This window comes from Oncorhynchus tshawytscha, linkage group LG07, assembly GCF_018296145.1.
Source record: "Oncorhynchus tshawytscha isolate Ot180627B linkage group LG07, Otsh_v2.0, whole genome shotgun sequence".
Classification (NCBI taxonomy): domain Eukaryota; kingdom Metazoa; phylum Chordata; class Actinopteri; order Salmoniformes; family Salmonidae; genus Oncorhynchus; species Oncorhynchus tshawytscha.
This window is the reverse complement of record NC_056435.1, coordinates 12,323,918-12,351,866: the sequence shown is the minus strand read 5'-3', so window position 1 is coordinate 12,351,866 and position 27,949 is coordinate 12,323,918. Positions and strand designations below refer to the sequence as shown.

Genomic DNA, 27,949 nt, shown 5'->3' with positions numbered 1-27,949 from the left:
ATAATTCTTTGCTTCTCTTCTCTTCTTTTTTTATTTATTTTTTAAAACTAGTTTCCCCCACCCCAACCCCTCCCCTAAAACCCCCAAACCCCATTACAGAGGAAATATACACTTACATACATGTACATACTCTCTCTCACACACACACACACACACACACACACACACACACACACACACACACACACACACACACACGCAAACACACAAATGTACAGTAACGCACAATTGGAACATAGATTAAACAGTTCACTGGTTTCATGAAAAGCTGAGGAGTAAGTACATGTCAGTCAGAGCAGAACTAACCCCTGATTGGTCCTGCACACGGACACTCCCCCCGCCTGAGGAGAAATGGTTGTAACATAGCATCACCAGAAAGATCAAATCAGCTTTCTCCACATTGTTCATTCTTCAGAACAGAGCATAAGATATGGAGAATTCCCCACAAAGCAGGGGAAGACAGAAAACTTACAGCAAGTTGGCTAAATAACAGGAATCATATTAACTTTATTGCAATTTCATGTCTGTTTCAGGAAACAGCCAGTTTGGCACTCTCTAACATAATTTGATTTCACAAGTTTGGTACAGACAGAGAAACCATATCAATATTATATCTGCCCAAGATATGTAAATATACAAACACATAAACAAGTATATGAATGTTTTGCTTAATTTGTATGTATAAAATGAACAGTGTAGATTATCCTTGCTAGTCCTTGCAACCAATTAAGAACAAAATAAAAGACATACGCATGGTAATTCCAATAACATTGAAATTTGAACACACACGGATCATACATCAACAAATGTTGAAATGATAGATCTCCAGCATTTCACACATTGTAAATAACAAACAACACACAAAAACGTACAACCACAAAGTTAGTGACGTGCTTACAATGATCATACGCTGATCATGATCTAAGCACCGAACATGGACAATTGATTTAAGAATCAACATACCCAAAACCATTGTCCTGTTGTGACATATGAGGTAAAATGTTTATAAACCACCACTCCTCCACTCAAATAAGTGCCTCAGAGTCTATCCTATCCCTGATCAGTATTCTGCCCTCAGCTGTGCATATATTTCACAAGGCTTGATTGATTGACAGATTGTTGATTGGTTGATTTTTGCAGGCCAGATATAACCTCGGCCTAGGCTTTAGCTAGCCTGAGCCACCACATTGCCACCGTAGTTAGCTAGTGCTGCAACTCCAATAGGCCTAAGCCCTGTGATGCCTAGCCTTGGAATAGTCTAGGCCTGGGCTGGCCTGGGCTGTGAAGCTGTGTGTGCAGGACAAACCAAGAGGTTAGGCAAGCTCAAAGAGGGAGTGGGAGAGATAAAGAGAGACCGAGAGAGACCAGGTTGTCGAAAAGAGGTGTCTGAGTGCAGTAGCCCCCACTCCGGCCCACTCAGGTCTTCCCCTCCTCTGCTCACCCCCCCCATCTGTCCATCCATACCCTGCTAAGTCTCCTCATATGGAAATGTTGTGCTCTGTAAGAGATTTCTAAGGCAATGTCACATTACAGATCAAAATGTACAACACCTATACATTGTGCGGTTGTGGCGCGGGGGGATTGAGGGTGGGGGCTCTATAGGTTTAGGACAGTAGCCTCCATCACGATGGCGGGGTCCTCAATGTCTGCTTTACTCTGAACCATCCTCAGCTCCAGTTGAGGCGGGCTGGGTTTTCGGCCAGGCCCTGCTAAATCTGACAGAGAGGAGGAGATGAGGGGGGAAATCACCCAGCAAAAGAGAAAAAAACAAAAAGACAGAAGGAGCAAATGAACGCTCAAGCATCTTAAACACGAAGCACATATACAGTGGGGCAAAAAAGTATTTAGTCAGCCACCAATTGTGCAAGTTCTCCCACTTAAAAAGATGAGAGGCCTGTAATTTTCATCATAGGTACACTTCAACTATGACAGACAAAATAAGAAAAAAAATACAGAAAATCACATTGTAGGATTTTTAATGAATTTATTTGCAAATTATGGTGGAAAATAAGTGGCTGACTAAATACTTTTTTGCCCCACTGTACACACACACACTTCTTACAGTGAGTAAAATGATGCTTGCTTTTGTCTTACCGTGAGCATAAGAGATGGTCCTCTTGATAACGTGATGCATGACTGAGAAAGTCTTCTCACATGCAGTCTAACAGAGAGAGAGAGAGAGAGAGACAGAGAGAGACTTGTATGTCAAAGCAATGTTGAAATTTTCAAAGGAAATTAAGCTGCCATCCCGGTCATTCTTTTACAATTGCGGTTTTAAAATCCTAGGACTGAGCACCCCTTCAGTGGTCCAGACCATTTAAAAAAAAATATTGGTAAGAGCTCCAGCATACCACACCTATCAAGTTTGACCTTACCTTGAGAATGGGGGAAGTTTGAATGTTGGGAACGTAGCTGACTGATTGAGATCACTATTATTCTAAGTATGATGCTGACAGTATCAGTGGTGAGCTTCAGCTATACAAGAGAGAGCTATAAAACCTAGAGGGTGCACCTCCAATCTATTCTATTGATTGCTTCTATGACAGCATGGGCAGCGCCATGGAAGGCCATTACTATCACACTCCGGGGTGAAGTTTCCCCTAGATCTAGGATGATCTTCCCCTTCCCCAATCTTAACCATTAGTGGGGGAAATGCAAAACTGACTCAAGATCAGCATGTAGGGTAGTGGTCACCAACCGGTCGATCGCGATTGGTCCATCTCCAAGCCATTCCTAGTCGATCACCAAACATTTCTGTAAAAAACCCAAAGATAAAGCCTTGCGTTCCTCTTTAAAAAAAATTGTTTTATGCTGTTGGCGGTAGGTGCACTTGATTCAGCAGCCCTAGCGCCGGTAAGGCAAAGGGTTACCATTTTGAACAATTTCACGTGTCTGAAGGTAGAACTCCGCCTACCCGGCAGGCCCAGAGAGCAAATCAAGTGCACCCATATGTCTACCGCTAGCCAATCACATAGCTCAAATCTCCGTGTCTACAGTTTCCTTGCGCCATAGACTGTAAAAATAAGCCTCGAACGCACAGCAAAGTTGCTAATGTGAGATTTCAAAACGTTTAAAACCACGACTAGAGAGAGACTCAACGAATACAGCAAAGTGCTGATGTTTTTATAAGTAAGTAAGTTCCTGTTTAAGTTGTTATTCAGCACTGTCAACACTTTGTTCAACAGTTTTAAGTCATTAAATGTGTGTTCTCCCTACTTCCACTCACACTACAACCAGCACTGCAGCTGCAATAAATGAGTATCGCAAAGTGTTTCGATAAGCTTGCGTTGTTATTATTAGCGGCTTAGCGGTCTTTTTAATATCAAGGAATATTTCATTTTCTGTGGTCATAGGAGTAACATGAATTGGTGCATGAGGCAGAAATAATGCAGTGCGACTTGAGTTTCACCATCAGCTGGAAGACAGTGTCCCCTTTTCCGAGCGGAGGGAGGGAGAGAGGAGGGACGGTGAGTCGGGAAAGAGGCAGCCTCAACGCTGCTCCCTCCCTCCCCTCAGATTGACCATCAGATGCAGGCCATCAGTCTAGTAAACAAACAAAAAAAGACCAAATTATTATGCTCACTCAGCTGTGCCTCACAAGGAATACAACAAATGATCTCTTACCAGTGTGATCATATACCTACATTTAAAAATGTAGATCATTTAAAAATGGCCTTAGAAGAACAACATTGGCAGGGCAATTGAAGTGTAGCCAATATGCAGTGATAATGTATTGGGCCTATAGCCTACTGCACAAACCTCATTACTACAGAACTGTTTTTAATTGGTTAATATTGCATAGGTGTACGTTTTTTAAGTCATGTTTTTAAAATAATCTGAGTGGTAGATCTCGGCTTGCATTTTGGTTGGTGACCCAAAGTCTAGGGGCAACTTCACCCTACACCTTACAATCACAGTCTTTTGTGCCAAATGAGCCCTCTAGGTTTTATAACTGGCTTTAGTACACACTGCAGACCTTGAGGTCGTTGGGGTAGTGGTGAGTCCAGGCCAGCAGCATCGCAGCAAACAGGTCCCCTGTCCCCACAAACACAGCGTCCACCTTGGGGATTTCCATACGAACCCTCTGGGTGGACTTGGTACCATCAGGCATCACTGGAGATGCAAGAAGAGGAAATGTTACACCAATGACCAATGATTCACAGATGGGACATATGACAGTTATATCAATTACTCATTGTCATTGTTAGTTTGCCCACCCTTGACCACACACACACACTTACACGTCCTCTGGCTGCCCAGGGACACAAGGAAGCGGTCACCCAGACGCGAGGGCAGGTCAGAGCTGGTGATGACCACCGTGTCAGGACCCATCTTATGGAGCAGGTCCATCACCTGGGGAAGGAGGCAGCAGCCAGGGGAAAAAGGTCAACTTCCTGCTACATTTAATGGAGCCACCTCCCTATTCAAAATCACATACTTAAAAAATGCACCCTTCTGTGCAGAGCCATGGTTGAGTTGGTAACACCCAGCACATATTCATGCCTCCCCAGCAGAGACAGGGCTTCAATCCCCGTCTCCACTCTTCCTGGGAACACAGATTTGGTCACAGATACCTTAAAATAAAAGGTAGGGGCGTGGATCAGAAAACCGGTCAGTATCTGATGACCACCATGTCCCTTATGCAGCGCGACACATCTACTTTGCATAGAGGTGATCAGGGCTGTTTATTGTAGCCTGTGGAATGTTGTCCCACTAATCATCAATGGCTGTGTGAAGATGCTAGATATTGGCCGGAACTGAAACACTCTGTCGTACATATCGATCCAGAGCATACCAAACATGCTCAATGGGTGACATGTCTGGTATGAGTATGCAGGCCATGGAAGAACTCCAAAATGTTCAGCTTCCAGGAATTGTGTACAGATACTTGCGACATGGCGCCGTGCATTATCATGCTGAAACTTGAGGTGATGGTGACGGAGGAATGGCACGACAATGGACCTAAGGATCTCATCATTGTATCTCTGTGCATTGAAATTGCCATCGATAAAATGCAATTGTGTTCTGTGTCCGTAGCTTATGCCTGCCCATACCATAACCCCACCATGGGGCACTCTGTTCACAATGTTGACATCAGCAAACCGCTCACCCACACAACGCCATATACACTGTCTGCCATCTGCCCGGTACAGATGTGAAACCGGGATTCATCCATGAAGAGCACACTTCTCCAACTTGCCAGTGACCATCGAAGGTGAGCATTTGCCCACTGAAGTCGGTTACAACGCCAAACTGCAGTCAGGTCAAGACGCTGGTGAGGATGACGAGCACACAGATGAGCTTCCCTGAGACGGTTTCTGACAGTTTCTATTCGGTTGTGCAAACACAGTTTGATCAGCTGTCCAGGGGGCTGGTCTCAGACGATCCCGCAGGTGAAGAAGCCGGATGTGGAGGTCCTGGACTGCCGTGATTACACGTGGTCTGCGGTTGTGAGGCCCGTTGGACGAACTGCCAAATTCTCTAAAACGATGTTGGAGGGGGCTTATAGTAGAGAAATTAACATTCAATTATCTAGCAACATCTCTGGTCGACATTCCTGCAGTCAGCATGCTAATAGCACACTCCCTCAAATTTGAGACATTTGTGTCATTGTGTTGTGTGACAAAACTTCACATTTTAGAGTGGCCTTTTATTGTCCCCAGCACAAGGTGTACCTGTGTAATGATCATGCTATTTTATCAGCTTCTTGATATGCCACACCTGTCAGTTGGATGGATTATCTTGGCAAAGGAGAAATGCTCACTAACAGGGATGTAAACATATTTGTGCGTATGGAACATTTCTGGGATATTTTATTTCAGCTCATGAAAAATGGGACCAACACTTTACATGTTGTGTTTATTTTAGTTCAGTGTAATAAAGCATAAAACATATGGTAAAAGTTCCACTCTCCTTAATATATATATATTTTTTCTAAACAATGGGGGGCGATGCCATCTGCTTACATACATATCAGTGAATACCTCAAGGAAGGAAGAATCCATTTTATTGGTATTCAAACATGGCCCATGGATTATGGACAAAGTTCGACATGACTTGAGGACAACTTTGCAACATAATATATATGCATGTTCTATGGTAAGACTCACCTCCACTGCATCTTTCTCTGTGCTAATGTTCTTCCCTGTCAGGAGCCTGGAGGACAAATACGGGCACATTAATAAGGTCACACACAAACATGCCCATGCTAATTTAACCTTGAAACCAGAGGAGGCTGGTGGGAGGAGGAGCTATAGGAGGATGGACTCATTGTAATGGCTGGAATGGAATGAATGGAACGGTATCAAACACATCCGTTCCATTGAATCAATTCCAGCCATTACAATGAGCCCGTCCTCCTATAGCTTCCCCCCACCAGCCTCCTCTGCTTGACACTAACACCAGATTCATTGTAAACAGCAACCGACAAACAGTCTAAAGAAGAGACTGTTTAGTGTTCTACTATAGTGTTCTAGTGGCCATATTGAGAGACAGTGAGCAACATTTATGCCATAATCTCCAAGCTAAACGACTGAGACTATCATTAGGCTGTGGAAACACCTCAAGACACAATGTACAGTATATTATTATTAATCTGTCATTCCCTGGGTATCCACCAGAGGGACCCTGTGCACCGGTAGACCTGGGATTGCAGTGATGAGCAGAGGAGGTGGTTTAGAAGTAGGGTTGAAAGGAGCGAGGGGAGAAGCAGTGGCGCACACACAAACCAACACAGCCCACACAAACCAACACAGCACACACAAACCAACACAAACCAGCACAGCACACACAAACCAACACAGAGTCCACACAAACCAACACCGCACACACAAACCAACACAGCACACACAAACCAACACAGCACACACAAACCAACACAGAGCCCACCACAAACCAACACAGCACACACAAACCAACACAGCACACACAAACCAACACAGCACACACAAACCAACAAAGCACACACAAACCAACACAGCACACACAAAACAACACAGAGCCCACACAAACCAACACAGGAAAAATGATGGAGGAATGCAGACAAAAAGACAAGCAGACAAACACAGAGAGGAGTGACTGGGTATCACTCAGCTTAGCAGCCATCTTACTGACATGCTACACGCCATACATAGGCCTTTGGAGTATCTGCATATCAGTTGATAGGATATTGAGTAAAATTACATCAATGTAGCTGATTAGGATGTGGATGAGGCTTAGTGATAGTAACAGATACGATACAGTCCCTGTGGTGATTTAACTCTCCATCTCTCTCTCTCACACACACACACACACACACACACACACACACACACACAGCAGCTGTATAGGTTCACTACTACTCACTCTGCTTCAAACTGATTGGGTGTGATGATGTCGGCCACTGGCACCACCTTGTTCTTGTAGACTGGGTGCAGGTTCTCTGGAACGTACTGGAGACAGAAAGAAACACACATCAGTACCGGTGAGCACACACACACACACACACACACACACACACACACACACAGGGTGCATCTCAATCACCTGGAGTGACTGCCTCTCCTCATCAGCCCTTATTTATCTACACCGAGCTGAAATTTCTGCCTAGCACAGGTCAGAGCAGACGAAAAAAAGGGGACGAGGAAAGGAAGCAACTTTAGAATACTGAGATGCATAACAAGGAAAGGATGGATGTTTTGAGTATATCAGAATGATGAGCACAACAAGTATACACACCATTTTCTCAATGTCACTATATGCATCAACAAACATTATGCATGTATGCCCTTCTGCTCTCTCTACCTATCAAACACACACACACAAATACTAGTGTACACACGCACACTGTAACACGTACGCACGCACAGTGAGTCACAATCGAGCAAATTATTCCGCATAATTCTCTCTGTACAGACAGCGAGGGCAGCGGTCTATCCTTCCCCAATCCACAACACACGCATACGCACGTCACACACACACACACCCACACCATGATGCAACAATGACATCATGTCGACGGATCCCTGATGCTCAGCCCATAAAGGTAAAGAAGAGATTCCAGTAAGAGGTGGGGGAGCGAGATAGAGGGAGAGAGACGGGGACAGGAAGTGACACAGGGAGAGACAGACAGAGAAAGGGCAAGGGATAACAGAAAGTGAAAGTGGGGTTCTAAATCCGCAGTCACATTGCGGATTTTGTGTCTGAAAAATTTGCCAGTGGTTTTCCAACGGACGACGGAGATCGTTATCCATCAAAAAGTGCTCAATATGCCTTTTTACATCCGAAAATAGTTGACTTGAATTGAACTCTTGCCTGACAGACAAAAACAGGCAATCGATGAATGCATATAGGATTTCCGTTTATGTGTTCTCAGTGTGGCTGCGGGGTCTTAGGTTTGACTCATTGGTTCAGGTAAAGCTGAAGGTCAGCGTTGCCCCATTGAATGAGATTGAGCAGGAGTAGTGACATCACTTACTAGTACCATCTGATCACCCATTAAAGGCACAGTACTCTCTGGTGGCCTGGATTGTGTAGGATACATACCTACCAATGTCAGTGTGGGTTCAAATCCGACCCACTGTCTATGATGAACTCTTCCAATCTTACCCACTATTATATTTTCATAGTCTTTTCTGCTCTGTTCAATAAAACATACGAAATACAGGCAGCGTAACACAAAAAACACAAAGTACTCACCATGGAGCCATGGTCCCCCAGCACCGGGTCACACACTGAAAAGGCAAACAAGAACACGCTCAACCTCTTAACACAGATCTCTCAGGTTTCACACAGACATTACAGATGTTTTGCATCGAAGTGAAGCTGACCCAAGATGTCTTCCGATTATGTTCATCGTCAGCTAATTACGTCAAAACACCTGGGTCGTATTCACTAGATGCCAAAACGGAGGATAACGGGACGAAATGGGGATGGACGACATGGACAAAGAAATTCTTGTTTTCATTTTCCGTTGCAAAACGTGTTGCTATGTTGTGCACTAATGCATACGACACTGCCCTCGGGAACAGACTGTAAACACGAGCTACAGCAGTTTCATTCATCCCGCTCCTACATGTTGTTCAACTCATTTCCATGGAAATGCATGGGCGTTATTAAATGATGTCAACTTTAATCTTAATTAGCAGCTTAATGAAGAATGATTTCCTTTGGACTCGCTGAAACAGACACAACAGTCCTGTCAGCGCTTTTTCTAAACGCAGCAAGGGCTTAAAGCGTCCGCATACTTAATGTTCAGTTTGCTTCTTGGAGAACTCAGTTAGGAGAAACAAACGTCTGAGCTCGCATACTCCCTAAAGACCTTTACTTGAAAAAAGGGGGGAAAATCAGTAATATCACTGTTGTTTGTCCCTATTGAGCAACCATAGCAACAACATACCCAGTAACCCTTCCTCAAAATAGGCTAAATTAATACAAAATACGGTGCATTCAGAAAGTACATTACAACCTTATTCGAAAATGGATTAAATAAACATTTTCCTGATCAATCTACACACAATACTCCATAATGATAAATTATCAACAAAAAAAATGCTTTATTTCAAAAATACCTTATTTACAGTATTCAGACCCTTTGCTATGAGACTCGAAATTGTGCTCAGGTGCATCCTGTTTCATCTTTGAGATGTTTCTACAACTTGATTGGAGTTCAACTGTGATAAATTCAATTGATTGGACATGATTTGGAAAGGCACACACCTGTCTATATAAGGTCCCACAGTTGACAGTGCATGTCAGAGAAAAAACCAAGCCATGAGGTCGAAGGAATTGTCCGGAGAGCTTCGAGACAGAATTGTGTCGAGGCACAAATCTGGGGAAAAAAAATGTATGCAGCATTGAAGTTCCACAAGAACACAGTGGTCTCCATCATTCTTAAATGGAAGAAGTTTGGAACCACCAAGACTCTTCCTAGAGCTGGCCGCCTGGCCAAACTGAGCAATCATCGGAGAAGGGCCTTGGTCAGGGAGGTGAGCAATAACCCAATGGTTCCTCTTTGGAGATGGGAGAACCTTCCAGAAGGACAACCATCTCTGCAGCACTCCACCAATCAGGCCTTCATGGTAGTGGCCAGACTGAAGCCACTCCTCAGTAAAAGGCACATGACAGCCCGCTTGGAGTTTACCAATAGGCATGTAATGACTCTCAGACCATGAGAAACAAGATTCTCTGGTCTGATGAAACCAAGATTAAACTATTTTTGGCCTGAAGGTCAAGCATTACGTTTGGAGGAAACCTGGTACCATCCCTACGGTGAAGCATGGTGGTGGCAGCATCATGCTGTGGGGATGTTTTTCAGCGGCAGGGAATGGGAGACTAGTCAGGATCAAAGGAATGGTGCAAAGTACAGAGAGATCCTTGATGAGGATCTGCAGAGAAGAATGGGAGACACTCCCCAAGTGCCAGGCTTATAGCATCATACCCAAGAAAACTCGAGGCTGCAATCGCTGCAAAAGGTGCTTCAACAAAGTACTGAGTAAAGGTCCTGAATACTTATGTAAATGTCATAATTCAGTTTAGATTTTTTATACATTTGCAAACATTTCCCCCCAAAAAATGGTTTTTGTTTTGCGATTATGGATTATTGTGTGTAGATTGATGAGGGGAAAAACGATTTCATCCATTTTAGAAAAATGCTGTAACGTAACAAAATGTGGAAAACGTCAAAGGGTCTGAATACATTCCAAATGCACTGTGAATCAAGGTAAGTCACTCATTTGGCAGTTTTTGCAGAGGAAGTCTTAGTCACACAATGTTACATCTGACTAAGATGTTTGGTGCAGTATTTCTCATGTGAACAGATTTGCATGAAAACTAGTCGTAACCAATCACAGACAAAGGGGGCTAGACTTCAGCTACCGAACTTTGGCTTGCCTCGGGAAAGAATGTTGTGCGCACAAACAGCCCAAAAAGAACCTGCTGAAGACCAAAACAAACAAAATATTGTCATAGTATATGCAAAAAACTGTTTAGACTGGGAAGCATATGGTAAGCTTTATTCCACATCAAGCTTGTCATTAACCTGAAACCCGGATGAAGGCAGCTTAGCTGTCGAATAACAGGTTATATTAAATGTATTGCTTCGGAGCCATGAGTGTGAGGCTTTTCTTTTCTTTGCTACGTGTCCTTACGCTTCTACCAACTCAAACCTGAAGACGATGATACATTAGCTAGGGCCAGGAGTTTTCCAGACCAGTTCTCCCTGGTCAGGTCAGGTGGTCAGGAAAAACTCTTGCCCCTAACAATAACCCATACTGGCATCTTGAACTTGTGATCAGCAGTGGTCGAACCCCACCCTGTTGATTTGAACAAGATGTGTGAGACACACACACACATAGGGTTGACATAGCGAGGGATACACACCATACACAAGGTTAGGATTGGCCCTCTTCAGCTCTTGTACGATGTCCACAACCATCTCCAGAAAGGAAGTGTCTCGAGTGTACCCTGAGGGGCGAAGAGGATTCTGGGTCAAAGCAAACTCCTCAACGTCTCAATAAAGTTTTATACAGTTCACTGCAGACAAAACCAACCCCTCACCCAGGGCTCTAATGAGAGGATCGGGGATCATGGTGTGACAGTGTGTGTGTGTGTCAAATCAAATTTTATTTGTCACATACACATGGATAGCAGATGTTAATGCAAGTGTAGCGAAATGCTTGTGCTTCTAGTTCCGACAATGCAGTAATAACCAACGCGTAATCTAACCTAACAATTCCACAACTACAACCTTGTAAGTGTAAAGGGATAAAGAATATGCACATAAAGATATATGAATGAGTGATTGTACAGAACGGCATAGGCAAGATGCAGTAGGTGGTATCGAGTACAGTATATACATATGAGATGAGTAATGTAGGGTATGTAAACATATAAAAGTGGCATTGTTTAAAGTGGCTAGTGATACATGTATTACATAAAGATGGCAAGATGCAGCAGATGGTATAGAATACAGTATATACATATGAGATGAGTAATGTAGGGTATGTAAACATTATATTAAGTGGAATTGTTTAAAGTGGCTAGTGATACATTTTTTTACATCAATTTCCATTATTAAAGTGGCTGGAGTTGAGTCGGTATGTTGGCAGCAGCCACTCAATGTTAGTAGTGGTTGTTTAACAGTCTGATGGCATTGGGATAGAAGCTGTTTTTCAGTCTCTCGGTCCCTGCTTTGATGCACCTGTACTGACCTCGCCTTCTGGATGATAGCAGGGTGAACAGGCAGTGGCTTGGGTGGTTGTTGTCCTTGATGATCTTTATGGCCTTCCTGTGACATCGGGTGGTGTAGGTGTCCTGGAGGGCAGGTAGTTTGCCCCCGGTGATGAGTTGTGCAGACCTCACTACCCTCTGGAGAGCCTTACAGTTGTGGGAGGAGCAGTTGCCGTACCAGGCAGTGATACAGCCCGACAGGATGCTCTCGATTTGTGTATCTGTAAAAGTTTGAGTGCTTTTGGTGACAAGCCAAATTTCTTCAGCCTCCTGAGGTTGAAGAGGCGCTGCTGCGCCTTCTTCACGACGCTGTCTGTGTGGGTGGACCAATTCAGTTTGTCCGTGATGTGTACGCCGAGGAACTTAAAACGTACTACCCTCTCCACTACTGTTCCATCGATGTGGATAGGGGGTGCTCCCTCTGCTGTTTTCTGAAGTCCAAGATCATCTCCTTTGTTTTATTGACGTTGAGTGTGAGGTTATTTTGCTGACACCACACTCCGAGGGCCCTCATCTCCTCCCTGTAGGCCGTCTCGTCGTTGTTGGTAATCAAGCCTACCACTGTAGTGTCGTCCGCAAACTTGATGATTGAGTTGGAGGCGTGCATGGCCACGCAGTAGTGGGTGAACAGGGAGTACAGGAGAGGGGTCAGAACGCACCCTTGTGGGCCCCCAGTGTTGAAGATCAGCGGGGTGGAGATGTTGTTCCCTATCCTCACCACCTGGGGGCGGCCCGTCAGGAAGTCCAGTACCCAGTTGCACAGGGCGGGGTCGAGATCCAGGGTCTCGAGCTTGATGACGAGTTTGGAGGGTACTATGGTGTTAAATGCTGAGCTGTAGTCGACGAACAGCATTCTCACATAGGTATACCTCTTGTCCAGATGGGTTAGGGCAGTGTGCAGTGTGGTTGCGATTGCGTCGTCTGTGGACCTATTGGGGCGGTAAGCAAATTGGAGTGGGTCTAGGGTGTCAGGTAGGCTGGAGGTGATATGGTCCTTGACTAGTCTCTCAAAGCACTTCATGATGATGGAAGTGAGTGCTACGGAGCAGTAGTCATTTAGCTCAGTTACCTTAGCTTTCTTGGGAACAGGAACAATGGTGGCCCTCTTGAAGCATGTGGGGACAGCAGACTGGGATAAGGATTGATTAAATATGTCCATAAACACACCAGCCAGCTGGTCTGCGCATGCTCTGAGAACGCAGCTGGGGATGCTGTCTGGGCCTGCAGCCTTGAGAGGGTTAACACGTTTAAATGTTTTACTCACGTCGGCTCCTGTGAAGGAGAGTCCGCAGGTTTTGGTAGCGGGCCGTGTCAGTGGCACTGTATTTTCCGCAAAGCGAGCAAAAAAGTTGTTTAGTCTGTCTGGGAGCAAGACATCCTGGTCCCCGACGGGGTTGGGTTTTTTTTTGTAATCCGTGATTGACTGTAGACCCTGCCACATACCTCTTGTGTCTGAGCCGTTGAATTGCAACTCTACTTTGTCTCTATACTGACGCTTAGCTTGTTTAATTGCTTTGCGGAGGGAATAGCTACACTGTTTGTATTCGGTCATGTTTCCGGTCTCCTTGCCCTGGTTAAAAGCAGTGGATCACGCTTGTGTGTGTGTGTGTGTGTGTGTGTGTGTGTGTGTGTGTGTGTGTGTGTGTGTGTGTGTGTGTGTGTATGTGTGTGTGTGTGTGCGTGAGCAGGACCTGCTGACGCTGCAGTGCTGGCTGTACATACAGTACGTGGGAGATAAGGGCCAGAAGAGAGGAAGATGATTCAATGGGAATGCTGATGTAAGGCTTGTTTGCGTGTGTGCCTCACTTTTGTGCTCGGCCACAAGGCTCTCAGTGAGGGAAAGCCCATGTCCTCATGGCTGATTTAAACACACAGGGGCTAACTGTCTCAACACCTATTCCCTTTCTAGCCCCTAACCTGAGTTTTCGCCAATCTGAAGGGTCTGGATAGGTATGAGTATAAATAACGACACACTGCTTGCTTAGCGACTACCGCTTCCTCCTAATTTTGGCTCATACCGAAGGCCCGAACCCAGGACCTCTGCCTTGCAAACATACCTCCCTCCTGAAGCTAGCTATTAGGCAGCGCAAGTGGGGACACTTCAGGCTAAGGAGTGAGTTTCACACATCTCCATGCACAATACGAGCAGTGTATTAGTTGAGCTTCCACCATATTTCTAACTTTTGACCGATCTGTAAATGACGAAGATTTAGGGCCATGGGAAGAGTTGGGAAAAGGGAGCAAATTGGCACAGCTAGATTCTAACTCAAACTCCACTTATTCAGGTTATCCACCTATTGGATGATAAACACAGAGTCATTTGTGCCATGTATCTGACCGCAGAGACATCTGTAAGTCCCATTTGTAAGCTATGTTTCTTACAGACAAAGTTTCAACTGACAAACCTAAGAGTCTACTAAAGGTGAACCTTTTCATTGTTGGTGTTATACAGTATGTAACCTAACTGATGTGATTTTTAGCCGCACTTAAGTCTCAACTACTGTATCCATGATATCTACTCTAGTGTGTCCGTAACGATTACTTCCAAATGTCTAGCAGTCTGTCGTAATAAAAGAGCTGAACAACCAATAGTCTGCTTACTAGAATGTAGCTGTTCCAACACGTTCCTGTTTGGCAACATTTCACACCTCGACAGATTCACAAGGACTCGGAGAGAATAAAACCATGACCTTCACTCTCTCCTCTCCTCTTCTCTTCTCTCCCTTATTGTCTGCTCCCTCTCTCTCTCTCTCTCTCTCTTTCTTTTCTCCTCTCCCTCTCAAGGTGATAGAAGAGGAGACGTAATCCATCAGGGAGTGCGAGCGTTTCTGTTCCGTCTCTCTCTCTCTCTGGGCCAGGGCTAGCAGAGCACGACGGCTACCACAGAACAGTGGCTGGGAGCGAACATCTGACAGTCTGACTGACATTAGGTTCTGTAAACCCTGCAGCCTGACACCATCTCTGTCTGGGTGACCTCATGAGGCTCATGTCCATCAACTGCTTCCTGTGTTCTCCCTGGAAAGCTGCAGAGGGAGCCGAGGACTGACGAGAACAACATCTGTCTGAAGAGAATTTAGGCCTTGACCAGAAGCAGGCACTCTCTGAAGCTATTGACTTAGCTAGCCGCTCTCTATGAAACATTTCTTCAGCTAGCTAACTGTTATCTCCTTTTTTTTTCTTGTTTCTTTTTTGTCTGTATACTGCAATTCAGCTTTTAGCAGCAAATGTGTCCCAAGACAGTCTAAACAACATAAATAAATACTTGATATAAACTAACAACCATCCCCAGTCTGCTAGCACTGCTAGCGATAGCCTTCACTTCTTTCTGTGTGTGAGTCTCACCTGTGAGAACATAGTCGTAGTGGTGGACGTTGTTGAGCTTGATCCCCTCGTAGAGGACGTGCAGCTCGTCCGCGGTCAGCACCTGGCCTTTCCAGTGAGAGTAGCCTTGGGACAGAGGTCAGGGGTTAGAGGTCAGGGAGACAACTTCACAACAGAGTGACAACACTTCCCCTGTAATGGATTTAACAATGGTGAAAACTCCCTCCACCAATGCTTTTAAATCTATGACGGGGATTGAACCAGTGCAACTTTGAGGAAAGTGTGGAGAATCGGGACGCAATCAGAACAACTGACAGTTCACAACATAGGCTAGTATCTTCATTAATTTCTATGGTTTAAATGATGAAAACAACAGTTAACAGTGCTGATGTCTTTTCTACACAGAGGGGGTCTAGAGAAGCCCCCACCCACAGTGAGACAGCTTCTCAGGGAGGGGGATGGGACAGGGGGCATGTTTGTTGCGTCAGCTCCCTCAAATGCCAAAAAAAATGTGTGGGGCTGTGGGGGCAACCAGCATTTTGTCAGAGACCATTGTCGCTGCCGCAGGAATTGTGATGTCACACTTCAGGGGAGTCACCCAGCAGATCACATGGTGTGGTGCTGGTTGCCTAGTAACAGGCCAGAAGAAGAGGGACTGAGAGCAATAAAGAGTTGCCGCTGCTCTTCTCTGTGTGTGTGTGTGTGATAGAGGGGAGGGAGCCAAGGAAGGAGAGAAATCTTTGTGATAAAGGCTGGCTCTGTCGTCATAATTTTCTGCTGTCGCAATTGCATGATTCGCTGCTGGGGAGAGCATTTTCAGCTCGTCACAATCCAAGACACACACACATACACAAACACACATACACACGTTTTCTTCAGCACGTGCAGAGTGAAGAAGAGCTAGACGCTGCGTATCCTTCCCCACTGGGAAGATAACTGCCACTGTGTTTTGAGCTGAATCTACCCATCAGGCCCTGCTTCTCTTTGCCCCCCTAAAGCTAACACAGAGAGACACTTACACACAGCAAAAACATTGTTCTTTAAAACCTTGAAAAAATACTATTGGGCATGGGAAAAGACAAATATTACATCCCAAATGGTACTCATTCCCAATATAGTGCACTACTTTTGACCAGAGCCCTATTGCCACTATACGGAATAGGGTGCCATTTGGTACACAACCAGAGATGAAACTGCAGTAGCTAGCCTAACTCACTGACATAATTAAAGTCTAAATCTTCCTCATTGCAGTAATGTTTGATGTGTGATGAGCGGAGTGACCCGTACGACAGAAGCAGGTAGGAGCGAGGAGAGGGACGGAAGCTATACTGTTACACTGGTAATACTAAAGTGCCTATAAGAACATCCAATAGTCAAAGGTAAATTAAATACAAATGGTATAGAGGGAAATAGTCCTATAATTCCTATAATAACTACAACCTAAAACTTCTTACCTGGGAATATTGAAGACTCCAGCTTTCATATGTTCTCATGTTCTGAGCAAGGAACTTAAACGTTAGCTTTCTTACATAGCACATATTGCACTTTTACTTTCTTCTCCAACACTTTGTTTTTGCATTATTTAAACCAAATTGAACACGTTTCATTATTTATTTGAGGCTAAATAGATTTTATTGATGTATTATATTAAGTTAAAATAAGTGCTCATTCAGTATTGTTGTAATTGTCATTATTACAAATTTAAAAAACAAATTTATATTGTCCAATTAAATCGGTATCGGCTTTTTTTGGGCCTCCAATAATCGGTATCGGTATCGGCGTTGAAAAATCATAGTCGGTCGACCTCTAATCCACACATCTTCAGAAACTCAATGAACTGTGTGTGATTGTGTGCTCATGAGAAAACTACCACTGAGTTAGTAGATACAGTAATGGTCCAATGGATATTGCATGTTCCTGTCTGGAAAGAAACGACAGTAAAAACCCTTAAGAAGTAGTCAAGATGTGGCATTCTCTCATCCTTAGCCAAACTGGAACTACTTACAAAGGATAAGTTAGAGCCAAGCCTTTTCAAAAAGAAAAGTTTCCATTAACCCAGTGCAGGGACATAAAGAATGGCAGCGAACAACAAAACAACCGGAGGAATGAGTCTGATTTAGTTGGCAACAAATGTTAAGGCATTCAAAGATTGATCATTCATGAGCGATGTGCATGGTGTCTTATAATCGCTATGCACGTTTTGGGCATCACAATGTCCCAATAAATCTGTATTTATTTGTATCTTTATTTTGACAGAGAGTCATGCTGAGACCAAGGTATCTTCTGCAGATGAGCCTTGTATCAAACACACATCTATGCACATTGATATAAACCAATACACAAAAAGCAAAAGCAATCATTGAAAACAAACGCATTCTTCAGTAAAAAAAAAAGAATATATATATATATATATCCTTAATTAGCCGTCTGAACTGCCCTCGAGGCACCAACTCTTTTTTGTTGTTGGTGCCTTGAAAATAACTTAAACCTGAACTTAATAACAAACGGAAGCTTAAATAACTCAGAGCACGTGTCAAACCCATTCCACAGAGGGCCCGAGTGTCTGCGGGTTTTCGCTATTCTCTTGTACTTGATTGATGAATTAAGGTCACTGATTAGTTAGGAAACCCCATCACCTGGTTGTCTAAGTCTTCCCCTGACTCAGAGGAATCACGTAAACTTCCGGACTTAAAGCCGATTTAAACACGGTCGATTTGTACTGCTGGACTGTATGCATTCGGGTTAGGTGTGAACGCTGTATCAAAGCAAAATGGGGGACGTTTACCCAATTACCCAGAAGCTGTTGGAGCGTGGGGAGGCTGAGAGGACACAGGGAGTTGTGTGACAAGTGGACAGAGAGTGCTACGGGACTAGCATATAGCATGGTGAGGACTGAGGGGCCAGGGATTAGCTTGGGCCCCAAGCCCAGAGAGGAGAGCTCTAATAAGGGTGACAATAGCAAGGACAGTGCCTCCCCTCGTTGAACAGTACAGAACCTTCTAGATAAATGTTTACCGTTATTTAACCAGGCAAGGCATCTTTGAGGTTAAAAACCTATTTCAAAAGAGCGGCCTGGCACATTCAAGTGGATGAGGTCAGCACAGCCAAGCTGGCTCTTTGACACGGTGCCGCTCTCCAGGACATCTGCCCATGAATGAACACTTAGCAAGAACACCAGCGGGCACACGAGGCTGGCTAATTCATATGTTGACAGACGCGGCGCAATCGATAGGGTCATTCCTCAAACCTACGTCAGAGACACACAGTGTACTTATCCCTCTGCTCTCTTTTAATCTCCCTCACAATCACTCACTTCCTCTCCGTCGTCTTGCCCACGCTGCTCATCGGGCTCAGGCAGGCATCCGTGGTTTTCCCAGACGGAGAGACAGATGAAGTGAGAGACGGAAACCGAGAGGAGCCTGACAGTGGTGCGATCTCAATTAGCACTCATTCACGTTTCTTTCACAGACACACGCGGACGTGCGCACACACAAACACACTGGTGTCTACCATGTCATTCACCTTCAGCTCGAAGACCAACAGCCCCCTCCCATCCTCCCTTAGGTGACCCTGTACAACTACTGTATTAGGCTATAACAGTGTCCACAACCCCAAAACATTTGGCACAAATGTTACATTATTGCCCCAGCGGCATCCAGTGCATTCTGCTGTCACTATTGACATCACAATAGAGCTGGAGTCACTCTGAAGATTTCCTCTGTGGTGGATGTGACGGGCTCATGGGGCCGCCGGCAGGTGACTCGTGCGGCAGTGAGGCGTGAACAGGCAGCGGAGTGATTGGGCTGTGATTGGCGTTGCCTGAAGGCTGCATCCAAAATGACGCCCTATTCCCTACATAGTACACTACTTTTGACCAGAGCTCTATATAAGCCCTGGTCAAAAGTAGCACACAACTGTATATAGGGAATAGTGGTCCATGGTTTGGGACATAGAATCCTTGGATATCTGAGAGAGATTACTGTGAGATTGACTGCTAATCTCTGCCCCATAGCTATGGGACTCAGTGTCAGGGTGTCCCTTCCAAATGGGGCTCCTGTAACAAGGGTGGTTCAGAGAACCTTGCTCGCATGTTGAGTAACCATCCCTGAGACTAAATCAAATATTTGTCACACGTGCCCGAATACAACAGGTGTAGTAGACCTTACAGTGAAATGCTTCCTTTACAAGCCCTTAACCAACAATGTTTTAAAAATATTTTTTTTTTTAAAGTGTTAAGTAAAAAATGTAAAATAAAAGTATCAAATAATTCAGTAGCAGCAGTAAAATAACAAGCGAGGCTATATACAGGGGGTACCAGTACAGAATCAATGTGCGGGACACATGTTTGGACCATGATAGTTTGTTGGTGATGTGGACACCAAGGAACTTGAAACTCTCAACCTGTTCCACTACAGCCCCGTCGATGAGAATGGGGGTGTGCTCGGTCCTCCTTTTGCTGTAGTCCACAATCATCTCCTTTGTCTTGATCACATTGAGGGAGAGGTTGTTTTCCTGGCACCACACAGCCAGGTCTCTGACCTCCTCCCTATAGGCTGTCTCATCGTTGTCAGTGATCAAGCCTACCACTGTTGTGTCATCTGCAAACTTAAATGACGGTGTTGAAGTCGTGCCTGGCCGTGCAGTCATGAGTGAACAGGGAGTACAGGATGGGACTGAGCACGGCACCCTTGAGGGGACCCCGTGTTGAGGATCAGCGTGGCGGATGTGTTTTTACCTACCCTTACCACCTGGGGGAGGCCCGTCAGGAAGTCCAGGATCCAGTTGCAGAGGGAGGTGTTTAGTCCCAGGGTCTTTAGCTTAGTAATGAGCTTTGAGGGCACTATGGTGTTGAACCCTGAGCTGTAATCAATGAATGACTAGAGCGGGCTAACACAGTCTTGTGGCATACAAGAGACCCAGGTTCAAACCACAGTTGATCACATAGGTGCTGTAACCTGGATGGGTTTATGTGAGGCGCAGGAGGAGGTCAAAGGGGAGGAAAGTGTAAAGGTGGTTCATGTAAGCTTGCATCATGAGTAACCTTGTCTGAGACCTGATTATTTATGTAGGCTTAGTGGGCTAACACAGTTTAGTAAGGCACAGAAGACCCAGGTTTGAACCCTGTTGGGAACACTTCTCAATGAATAACCCAAGACACACCAGTGGCACTGAAGATGGCCACAAACGTGTTACTATTAAGTAACTCAAAGGCCTATTAAGCAGGGCAGGTGTGTGTGTGTGTAAGAGAGAGAGTCAACAAGTGCAGTAGCCTATACTGTAGTATAGTGGCCTCTTGTTATGCCATCGTTTCCGTTTTCTCTCAGACCACCTGCACTGTCAGCGTGTAGGCTATCCCCCAGTCAGATCCCATGTAGAGAAAAATACAATCCTGAGACTGTGTCCTGAACTGGCCCTGACAGACAATTAATCTTCTCCACCTAAGAGAGGACAAATTGTACATGTGGCATCACTTTAACCATTACAACCAGTGACACTTTGTTCCACCCAAGAACTTGTCTGATAACTTGACACAATGAGGAATGTGACACAAAACACAAAACCCATATCTTTTCATCACACTTTTCCTGATGTGAGCCTGATCGACAGCTCCACTTTCAAGATGGAAGAGATTTTGTTTCATGTGATAAAGGTTGATTGCAGTCATAGTGGAAATATAATGGTAGGTTAGGGGGAGGCAGGTAGCTTTAACTTCTTATGGCTGCAGGGGCAGTATTGAGTAGCTTGGATGAAAGGTGCCCAGAGTAAATGACCTGCTCCTCAGTCCCAGTTGCTAATATATGCATATTATTAGTAGTATTGGGTAGAAAACACTCTGACGTTTCTAAAACTGTTTGAATGATGTCTGTGAGTATAACAGAACTCATATGGCAGGCAAAGACCTGAGAAGAAATCCAAACAGGAAGTGAGAAATCTGAGGTTGGTCAATTTTGGATTTGGATTTGTATACCTAAGCCCTAACAAAAGTAGCTACTTGGATATAAATAATGGACATTATCGAACAAATCAAGCATTTATTGTGGAACTAGGATTCCTGGGAGTGCATTCTGATGAAGATCATCAAAGGTAAGGGAATATTTATAATGTGATTTCTGATTTCTGTTGACTCCAACATGATAATTGTATTTATTTTCTGAGCGCTGTCTCAGATTATTGCATGGTTTGCTTTCTCCGTAAAGTGTTTTTGAAATCTGACACAGCGGTTGCATTAAGGAGAGGTATATCTATAATTCCATGTGTATAACTTGTATTTTCATCTACATTTATGATGAGTATTTCTGTTGAATTAATCTGGCTATGCAAAATCACTGGATGTTTTTGGAAATAGTGAATGTAACGTGCCAATGTAAACTCAGATTTTTTATATAAATATGAACTTTATCAAACAAAACGTACATGTATTGTGTAACATGAAGTCCTATGAGTGTCATCTGATGAAGATCATCAAAGGTTAGTGATAAATTGTATCTCTATTTGTGCTTTTTGTGACTCCTCTCTTTGGCTGGAAAATGGCTGGATTTTTCTGTGAGTTGGTGGTTACCTAACATAATCGTTTGTGGTGCTTTCGCTGTAAAGCCTCTTTGAAATCGGACACTGTGGTGGGATTAACAACAAGATTACCTTTAAAGGGGTATAAGATACATGTATGTTTGAGGAATTTGAATTATGAGATTACTGTTGTTTTGAATTTGGCGCCCTGCACTTTCACTGGCTGTTGTCATATCATCCCGTTAACGGGATTGCAGCCCTAAGTTTTTAAGGGTATATGAAAATTATTAGCTTACCCAAAATATGTCAAGATCTTTCAGCAATGATAGTAACGGTACCAAAGATGCTGTTCTTCTCTCAAAAATGTGAAATAATTTCCTTTCAGGAAGGGTTAAAAATATACAAGACTGCAACACATGGTACTTTTATACTTTTACTTTTATAAATTCCAGGCAATTCATAAAGTTCACCAAATTCCAATTCCACATTTTCTTAAATTAAGAGAATTGAAATTTCAGTGCCTGAATTGACTAAAATGTCAATAGAAATGACGACAACCCTGCTCTACATTATATGTACCTGTATGATTGGAGAACTGTACCGAGTTGATTGAATCCACCTCAAACCCCAGCACCTGTGTAAGAGACAGACAGAGCATTAATCAAAGTATTGGGCAAAAGACGAACAATGTGGGTAGCACAGGAGGTTGGTGGCACCTTAATTGGGGAGGACCGGCTCTTGGTAATGGCTGGAGCGGAATAGGTGGAATGGTATCGGATGCCATTCCATTTTCTCCATTCCAGCCATTATTATGAGCCGTCCTCCACTCAACACCCTCCACTGGTGGGTAGGTTAATCACCTAGGCCCCTCAAACTCAACTCTGGACCTCGAAGGCAGTTCCACTGCTTTTTTTCCATTGTTCCCATATAATCAGGGACTGATTTAGAACAGAAAACCAGCAGGCGCCGTAGCTCGTATGGTAAGAGTTTAATATCCCTGATTTAGGCTATACAAAAGGCCAGATTTAGAGATGTGGTGGTCCGTTTAAAAATGCCATTGAACCAGCCCCCAAAAGGGCCATCCCCCCCCCATACATTTGTATTATTCCACATCTAAAAACACATTTTTCATAATGTTTAATGCATGCAATTCTGAAATGTATTGGACCAATAAAGCTGTTGAGTCAGTGACTAACAGTGAGGGTCTCCTGGGCTATTGGGGCCCATTTAACTTGAAATTAAACATAGCTAAGTCCACCGGATATGGTGGGAAGAGTCCACAAAGCAAGAACAGCCCTACACGTTTCAAATTACCAGCCATTTTACTTGTGTTGTGACAAGGTAGGGGTGGTATACTGAAGATAGCCCTATTTGGTAAAAGACCAAGTCCATTATGGCAAGAACAGCTCAAATAAGCAAAGAGAAATGACAGTCCATCATTACTTTAAGACATGAAGGTCAGTCAATCCGGAACATTTCAAGAGGTTTCTTCAAGTGCAGTAGCAAAAATCATCAAGAGCTATGATGAAACTGGCTCTCATGAGGACCGCAACAGGAAAGGAATATCCAAACTCATTAGAGTTAAATGCACCTCAGATTGCAGCCCAAATAAATACTTCACAGAGTTCAAGTAACACACATCTCAACATCAACTGTTCAGAGGAGACTGCGTGAATCAGGCCTTCATGGTCAAATTGCTACAAGGAAACCACTACTAAAGGACAGCAATAAGAAGAAGAGACTTGCTTGTGCCAAGAAACACAATCAATGGACATTATACCAGTGGAAATCTGTCTTTGGTCTGATGAGTCCAAATTTGAGATTTTTGGTTCCAACTGCCATGTCTTTGTGAGAAGCAGAGTAGGTGAACGGATGATCTCCACACATGTGGTTCCTACCATGAAGCATGGAGAAAGAGGTGTGATGGTGTGGGGGTGCATTGCTGGTGACACTGTCAGTGATTTATTTAGAAGTCAAGGCACAATTAACCAGCATGGCTACCACAGCATTCTGCAGCGATACGCTATACCATCGGGTTTGCACTTAGTCCCACTATCACTTGTTTTTCAACAGGACAATGACCCAAAACACACCTCCATGCTGTGTAAGGGCTATTTGACCAAGAAGGAGAGTGATGGAGTGCTGCATCAGATGACCTGACCTCCACAATCACCCAACCTCAACCCAATTGAGATGGGATGAGTCAGACCACAGAGTGAAGGAAGAGCAGCCAACAAGTGCTCAGCCTTCAGTCTTCAAGACTGATGGAAAAGCATTCCAGGTGAAGCTGGTTGAGAGAATGTCAAGAGTGTGTAAAGCTGTGATCAAAGCAAAGGGTGGCTACTTTGAAGAATCTAAAATCTAAAATATATTTATATTTGTTTAACACTTTTTGGATTGCTACATGATTCCATTTGTATTATTTCATAGTTTTGATGTCTTCACGATTAATCTACAATGTAGAACATTGTCAAAATACCTTGAATGAGTAGGTGTGTCCAAACTTTTGACTGGTACTTCATCTACCGTAGTTTTGATTGGACTGATAATTTCAACCTTTCAAAATCTTAGCTAGCAAGCTAGACAAGCGGTCATCATCATGAATCAAGTGGACAATCTACTGGCAAATCCTCTTCAATCCTTGTCATATGAAGATAAATTATAGATAAAACATATTTGTGCTCCTCGGCCATTGGACATAAACATTATATAACAAGTTGGAAATCGCAAATTCAACAATGAGTGGTTTGGAAGGAATCGGTGGCTAACTGCAAGTGTTGCAAAGCCATCACTAGCCTGCTATTCAGTGGAGAGGGTGTGTGGTCCAAGTTTGGGTTTTAGGGTCTCTTTTCCTAGCTTAAAAGGATAAACACTCACATGCAACACCATGGGCCAGGTTGAATACATTGGCCATGCTGTCAGCCCAGCATGCCACGTTCAAAACAACTGGAAACTCGGGACAGGAAAATCGCAGACTTCAGTGAGTTCAAGACAACTGGGAACTCGGTAAAAAACAAGCTTCAACTGGGAAAATAGGTTTTGAACAGTCATCAAACTCAGAATTCCAAGTTGGGAACTCTGGCCCCTTTCTTTTCGACCAGAAGATTACTGACGTCATGAATCAACCTTGTTTTTTGTTTTTTTTTGAGTTCCCAGTTCTCTTGAAAGCACCATAAATCCAGAGAATGGAAGACTTTGATGACAAAATTTGCCCACAAGAAGGTCCGCTGCACCACACATTCCTGTTCAAATGATTGCAGCACAACAACGTGAGTCCAAAAATGTATTGTATGCTGCTGAATAAATCATGTCATATGCCAGGGACATATGTATACTGTAGCTAAGCAAGTAATAATAAGTGTATGTTGTGTAGTAAGCTGTTAGTAGCCATTGTGCCTCACCCTAATAATTGTTTCCCTTTCCCCTCATAACTTAGCCTACTGTTCTGATTTGCTGATGCACATGTAGCCTTAAGCCTGTTTAAGAGAAATGTCATCATTGAATATTGTAAGAGCTTTCATTGTCTGCTTAAATGCCCCCTTTATTTATCCTACGGTTCTGACTTGGTGTACAGGGATAATACTGTAAGAATGGCCCATATTCTGAATTCTGTCGCTGTGCATTTCAAAAGTGCTGAACAAATAGTTATATAGAATATGTCCATCGAGGCTCGCTCATTAATGTCTTAATCGAAATGACGGATTGCCTCTTTGCCGCTTGTCGCCCCCTTATGCCATAGTTTGTACATCTCAATTGTCAGTAAAATCCACATTCATTTAAGCAAGTCAGCCATATCAGCTATGTTTTTACAAAGGCAGTAAATGAGGCTAAATTAACTGTTTTGCTGCCAGACAAGGCTCCACTGATAGCCAGGTGTAGCAGTGGAAAAGAAAGCTCTGCTGTTGGGACAGCTTTGTGTAGGCCCTACCAGTTGGTGGGCCCCATTTGTCACCGTCATTGTGCAATTAATGTATTGTTTAGTGTTGTGTAGTGTAGTGGCTTTGCTGGCATGCATCCCAAAAAAATGTGGGGAGTTTGCCCCACCAAGATGTACATGTTAAAATCGCCAGTGAATATAAACAGTTAGTGAATTGCTTTTGGCCTCAGGGTTTAATCAAGACAATTATATTACAAGCTCCTGTCTCCTCCTTAGTGACGTCAGTCAGAGGAATATATGCTAAATACGTCAGTTATCCATGCAGAATCTCTCTGCTGTCTTTCTTAACTGATAGAACAGCAGAAACAGAGGATTTCCAGCTAACTGAGGACAGCAGAAACAGAGGATTTCCCAGCTAATTGAGGACAGCAGAAACGGAGGATTCCCAGCTAATTGAAATGCCTTTACGGTCATCATCTATGACAGACCTGTACATTTGGATGACAATCAAATGTCCATGGAAATAATGACCACCATGGTACCCAAATCACAGCAGTGTCTAATGTGATGAGGAGGATGAGAAAAAAGGGGATGTCATGATGTTATTGATTATGAGGAAGACGAGGGTAAACGGATGACACGCGGACCCTATTGATGAGATTGCATTGCTGCAAGAGTCAAATCCGAATGTTCTTCACGAATGTCACATACGTCCATTCTTCAGTGCTGTGCCTAATCTGACAGGCATGATCATGGAACGAATATTCTCGCCATAACAATATGTCTGATGATTGTTACATGTAAAATATACTATCATCTCTATTTCATTTGAGTGTTCAGGGATTGTCAGCGCCAAAAGGGTATTTGCCATGTGACCTTTTGCTACCTGCAAGCGTGCACAATTGTCTCTACTCAATAAATAGAATGAAATACCGTTACATTAGCTCATCAAAACATTGAATCAGAATATAATAGATTCCTACCTGTAACGGAAATGATGCCGATTTATTGCCAACATATCCCCTGACAACATGACTCTGAATTGACAATACTCTGCATTCCATTTCGTGCATAAAGTTATAATAAAACACGCTACACAATCCGCGCAAAACAAACGCAGGTTTTGTGTTCAGGGCTGCACGTAAAGCAGCGATCCCGAGTCCACAATCCAAGGTGTTTTCAGTGAGGGTAAAATCAGAATCCAGCCACTAAACTGAAGGACATGGAACCCACACAGAAACGCTCAGGCATTCGTGACGGGCACCTAAATCCACTGACATCACAAGCGCAATAATGGAACGGACGTGACAGCAATATTGTGAAATAGAAAAAAGCGTGTTGCTTCTATGCAAACCACCCGTAGTCCTTTACGATGTTGTCTGTGGATTTCAAGGGCAGGTGTTATGCGCACCCAGGAAGCAGTGGGCTAATTCGAATGAAATCAATACAAATGTTATAGGTAGAGCCCTACACTCATTTGTAGCCAGGGATTTTGTAACTATATAAGTATTAATGGGAGCAAAGAACCCTGTCTAACAGGACTGTAATGGGAGCAAGCAGAGCGAGGATACTAGGCATTTATTTGGAGCAAGAGGCAGTGTGTGAATCGGGTTGGGGGGTCCTTCATTATGTTACACATTATGGTCAGTGCTATCTGGAATGCTTGGGACGTTCCTACACCATAGCCGCGAGAAGAAGTTGTGCTGAGGGTGCTGCAGCACCCCCTGAAACATCGGAATTCAAAAGAATCATATGAATATGAATAAAAATATTTGATAAAGTAGTGCACTGGGCCTTTACTAGTCCTGTAAAGTTATATGCAAAGACCCAAAACATGCCCACATCAAATTAAATATTTTTCTTGATCAAATAAGATGGAAAACAACCACTTTTTGTGCAGTATTAATTTACCATACTTACAAACCACTTAATGTAAATCTACATTACTGTATTGTACATAGGCTGGTTATCTAGATTTGTACCTGTAGACTTTCCATCGCCATAAAGAAAAGCAATGCACAATACAGTAACTGAGTA

At 43.7% G+C, this 27,949-nt stretch overlaps 1 protein-coding gene across 1 annotated transcript; it reads right to left on the bottom strand.

The window, feature by feature from the left end:
* Nucleotides 1–88: 88 nt before the first annotated feature.
* pdxkb (pyridoxal (pyridoxine, vitamin B6) kinase b) lies at nt 89–27,412 on the bottom strand. Its single transcript, XM_042324121.1, has 11 exons — nt 26,896–27,412; nt 22,615–22,669; nt 15,550–15,654; nt 11,359–11,442; nt 8,677–8,711; nt 7,345–7,430; nt 6,111–6,156; nt 4,242–4,353; nt 3,977–4,113; nt 2,095–2,161; nt 89–1,715 (listed from the first exon to the last, which is right to left on the bottom strand). The coding sequence occupies exons 1-11, from the start codon at nt 26,983–26,985 to the stop codon at nt 1,597–1,599; spliced, it is 936 nt and encodes a 311-aa protein (XP_042180055.1). The 5' UTR covers nt 26,986–27,412; the 3' UTR covers nt 89–1,596.
* Nucleotides 27,413–27,949: the final 537 nt, after the last annotated feature.

Bases quoted from the DNA above. Each gene is read 5' to 3' on its own strand.
- pdxkb (XM_042324121.1), bottom strand. From the start codon at position 26,985: ATGCACGAAATGGAATGCAGAGTATTGTCAATTCAGAGTCATGTTGTC. The intron at 8,712-11,358 runs GTGTGTATCCCT...TTGCCTTTTCAG, and splicing joins CAATCCTAACCTTGTGTATG to TGTGTGACCCGGTGCTGGGG. The intron at 1,716-2,094 runs GTAAGACAAAAG...CCTCTCTGTCAG, and splicing joins GACCATCTCTTATGCTCACG to ATTTAGCAGGGCCTGGCCGA.